General features: G+C 55.0%; 1 protein-coding gene across 1 annotated transcript in view; it reads left to right on the top strand.

The window, feature by feature from the left end:
* The first annotated feature begins 3,440 nt into the window (after positions 1–3,440).
* Positions 3,441–4,580, top strand: part of MYL2 (myosin light chain 2) — a 4,878-nt gene continuing 3,738 nt past the window's right edge. The window contains exon 1 of the mRNA XM_027894395.1: positions 3,441–3,661. Coding sequence (XP_027750196.1) covers positions 3,659–3,661 — 3 coding nt within the window. The 5' untranslated portion in view covers positions 3,441–3,658. The remainder of the gene's footprint in view (positions 3,662–4,580) is intronic.

Raw genomic sequence — 4,580 nt, 5'->3', positions numbered from 1 at the left:
GCTGTTAGGCGTGGAAACCTTCTGAACGTGAAAGGGGGAGGGATAAAACCCTTGGAATGCTCCTGAGGATGCTGCCAGCAGAAAGGAGCTGTGGTGGGGGGTCGTGATGAGCAAGGGAAGGATGCTCCCAACACTCCATGCAGTGGGAACTGAGGTGCAGGGATGTAACAGAGGGCACAGAGGCTGAGGAGATGAATTCCAGCCACCTACCAGCACTGGGACACACAGGTCACCCCAGGGCCTCCCTCAGTGGGGATGGGGTGGCCACCACTGCCAGCTTCGAACTGCAGCTCTGAGCTGCACAGGAATCCATCCTTCTACCATTAATGAGCTTTCTCCCTTTGAAAATAATCATTACCAATAAACAAATACAGCAGGCAGTGTATATAAGCATCAAATTAAGTAGCTACATGCATTTGTTATATTTGATATAGCCTTGTTAACTGGAAATTCCTGGGTTTGGAATACGTATTGATTTCAGCAAACATATATTATTTTACTGTAAGTACCAACAGCCATTGCAGTTAATATACAACAGTTTAATTTAAAATGCATTAGTTTAATAAAAATGCATAAAACAGAAGGGAATTGCATTAGCTTCAATAAAAAATTCAATTTCATAAATATTATCCAGTGTTAAAATGCATTGATTTCCCGGGAAAATGTATTGGTCAGAGGCAATTTACATTGGTTGGGATGGGAACGTCCTGGTGTGTATACATATGTATTAGTTTAGTCAAATGTGTCTGATCACTGAAAAAAAATACCGGTTGGAGCAAGGGAGATTCGTAAGGAAATGGTGTGGAGCGAGCAGGAGCACGGGCTGGCTCTGGAGCATCCTGGCACACAGATGTGGCTGTGCTGGGGCCTGGACACCCCCAAACCGGCTCTGTGCATGCTCAGACTGCCGGCATTCCCGGGACACGAGGAGCCCGTTATCGGCCCCGGGCAGGACTTGGCTGGGGCGCAGGGACACGTCTGGCTCAGGCTGAGCACACGCCTGGCAGAGAGCGGGGGTTAATCAAATCCTTTTGACTCCGTTTTTTATCGAGCTCAAGAGGGGCTGGCCTATTAATTAGAAAGGCTTTTTCATGTAAAACACAGGCTCTTTTGCAGATAAGAAGGGACGACGCTTGATTCTGCCGCGGCACGGGTACGTGTGTTATTCCCTGACATCCCTTCACAGGCTGCAGCCGCTTCCCACAGCTCCTTTGTTCACTACAGGGCTCCAGAGGCACATATGGACAGACAGACATATTTAAAGCACTCAGGGGTGCCAATAGGTGCCAATAAGTGCCAAGTGCCAATAAGCCCCCTGATATCTACAGTGGGAGAAGGATACGACTCCTGGAGGTGCCTCTGGATCCTTGTGGAGAGCAGGATCTGGCCTGTGCAGCACAGAGGATTGCAGCTGACAGCAAGCACTGGAGGAGATGCACTGTCTTACAAATCACAACCGAAATTCAGGCAGCCACCTGCATCCCATCCCATCCCAGATTTCTGTGCCCTTTCGGCACCACCGACCCCTCAAAGCCCCCAGTCACCATCTCATCCCAACCACAACCTGGGCAACACTGGGGAGAGACCCAGCTCTGGCCTCTTCCCGGCTGGGCAGGCAGAAATGCTTATTCCCAAAAAAAATCCTGTTCTGGAAGATCTCCACGGCTCCAGGGCTGCCTCCTGCTCTGCCAGCCGTGCCCGGCACGGACACGGAGCTGGGGATGGGAGCGCCCAGGCGGCGCCGGCGGCTGCATGGCCAACCGGTCCCGTGGAACCACCACACATCACTTCCCTGATGCTTATGGATTTTTCCTTAATGCCACAAATTAAGGTAATTGGGCTCGGTTGGCCGATGGATCCAGCTGAACTTGGCAGGAGGAGGGATCTGCAGTGCCGAGATTGATCCCCCTCATCCCCGGCAGTGCCCGGGGCTGGTCCTGGCCCCAGCTCTGCCCCCGCGGCTCTCTCTCTCCTGCCCCTTTGCTCACACAGACCCCAAAGCACACCCTGAAATCCCTTTCCTGAGCTGCAGCTCCCTCCAGATGAGGCGGTCATTCCCAGATCAGGATTTTTCTCCTCTCCAGGCACTTTTCCCAACACATTTCCCTGCTGCCTACAGAAATCCTCCCTGTAATGCCATCCTTGCTGGCTCGGCCGCAGCAGCCGGGCAGCGAGGTGAGACGGAGCGGCGAGTGCCAGGGATTAAACACGATATTTGTGTCCTCTGGGAGAACAAGGGCAGCGTCTGGGCAGAGCCCGGAGCTCTGGGGATCTGGTTTCACAGTCCCTTTTGTTCCCAGCCTTGTCCCAGACCTCCAACCTCCTCGGCATGCAGAGGGGACGATGCCAGGAGCGAGGCTGGCAGCCTCCTGTGCCCCAACCATTGGGTCATGGCCATACCAGACACCACAGAGCTTGGGGGGGCTGATGGGCATCATTGGGCTGCCAGCACCGTTCCCACCCCAGCATTCCTGCTCATCCACCTCCAGCCTCCTCCCGGGCAGACTGGAGACCTCCAGAGGAGAGGGAGGGGAGATAAAATAAACAGGCTAAAAATACCGAAGACAAAAGGCAACCACCAAACAGCTCAGTCCTGGCAGCCATCGATCCTGCTCCATGAGAGCAGTGCACATGGAAGAGGTTTTGTGGGATTGCTGCCTGCCTGCTGTGGGTTCCATGGCTCCTGCTGCAGAAATGCAGTCCCTGGACAGGGCAGTTGTGCCACAGCCAGGATGGCTGTGCCACGGCCGAGGTGGCTGTGCCATGTCCAGCTGGTGAGTCGTGGCATCCATGTAGGGTGAGTGCCATCACTGGCGGATGCTGCAGGATGTGTCCCTGGGACGGAGCCCGGCATGGGGAGAGTTAAATCTTTGTATCCCTGGGACCGGGGCGAGCAAGTGTTTGGCTTAACCGGGTGACAGGTGCCTCAGTGGGGGGTGACACTTGACAGAGGAGCCCTTCGTGCCTGCCCGGCTTTGTAGGAGCTCAGCATCCACCTCCGACCTCGTCCCGGATGGGGCTGCAGCAGGATGGTCCCTGTTCCGCCACAGATGGAGTGACCAGGCAGCTGCTCCTGCTCTTGGAGCATCCCAAGCGAGGGGATCCCAGGGCAGGGGGAGTTCCTCCACCTCCAACAGCTGAGCAGAGCCCAGCTTTGCCATGCCAATGCTGCGATGGGGCACCAAGCATCCCAAAGATGCCTGGCAGGACCGAGGGAAAACTCCACAAGGCTTGCGGGATTGTTGCCGGGAGTCCCCTGGGGCCGGGCCCTCCCTGAATGTCCCAACAGACGGGACAAACCCGGCCCCAGCCCGAGTGACAAAGGCAGGTGGGGCTGTTCCCGTGCAGTCCGGGGTCAGCATCCCCAGGGTGGGAGCTGGGGGCCGCCTGGCACTTAGTTAACCTTGAAACCCTCCCGGGCTCACATGTCACGTCAGCCGGTGACAACAACAAGCTGCTATTCCAGATTAGAGAGAGAGAGGGCCAGAGAAAGGCAGAGACAACAGGGCTGGGGGCGGCCAACTCACCTATTACAGCCAAAAGTGGGCATGGGGCTATTTTTAACCCGGAGGGGGGTGTATTTATTGTTTGAGCCAGGGGGAGCGAGCGACTGCCTCCAGGACACCCCTCGCTGTGACATCGGCAGCTCTGCAAGGCCATGGTGAGTACTGAGAGCCCAGAGCTCCATGGGGAGAGAGAAAATCCACTAGATTCTTCACCAGGATACACTGAATGGAAAGAGAGTGATGGAGGCAGCAGGAATCTGGGGGTCGAGGGTCCCTCCTGCCCTGGAAAGGGGATGAGCAAATTGGGGAGCATCTGGCTGGATCAGCAGCACCCTGGAGGGAACAGAGGGGTGTCTCCCATGCTAACAGAGCTTTCTGACTGGGGCAGACCGTTTGTGGCTCAAATGCCATTTTGCTCCTTTCCCTTCCTCCGTGCAGAGAGAGGAAGGGCTGTTGTGTCCTCCAAAGCCCTCCTGCTCTCCGTCCTCTTGCAGATCCCCCCAGTGAGAGGGAACGGCTGCTGGAGCAGGCACTGGAACGAGGGATGGTGGGCAGGGTGGGACAGTAAGGGGCTGTGTCCTTCACTCCTCTTTACAACACACATGGAGCTGTTTCTGGTTGTTTCAAGCCTCAGTGCAGGAGGAGGCAGAATTTTTTATTCAGCAAATACTTTAATAAGTGCATAGCAGGGTAAGGAAGCACCTAATGACTCCAGCCCTCGTGCAGCCTCAGCACCCCTCCCAAAGCTGGGGTTCCAAAAGGGATATCTCGCCCCAGTGCCAAGCCTTTCACCCGAAGTGATTTCCTGCCTCATCTTTCCTTGGACATATTTGGCTAAATTTATCAGGACCTGTAATTAAAGCAGGAATCTGAATGCCCCTCAGTATCCCAGAGCTGCAGGGGCAAACCAGCAAGCCCCCAGGGAAGAGAGTCCCAGCCCAGACCTACCATGAAGGAGTCATGGCTAAGGGCAATTTCATGCTTTTATTCCAGTGAGTTAATGATTCATCTTTGAACCCTTGCAGGCACCCAAGAAAGCCAAGAAGAGGATTGAAGGTGCTAATTCCAATGTTT

This window comes from Empidonax traillii, unplaced genomic scaffold (assembly GCF_003031625.1).
Source record: "Empidonax traillii isolate 1590-97213 ecotype Southwest subspecies unplaced genomic scaffold, ASM303162v1 scaffold426:size1138770, whole genome shotgun sequence".
Lineage (NCBI taxonomy): Eukaryota > Metazoa > Chordata > Aves > Passeriformes > Tyrannidae > Empidonax > Empidonax traillii.
This window is presented reverse-complemented; position numbering and strand designations above follow the sequence as displayed.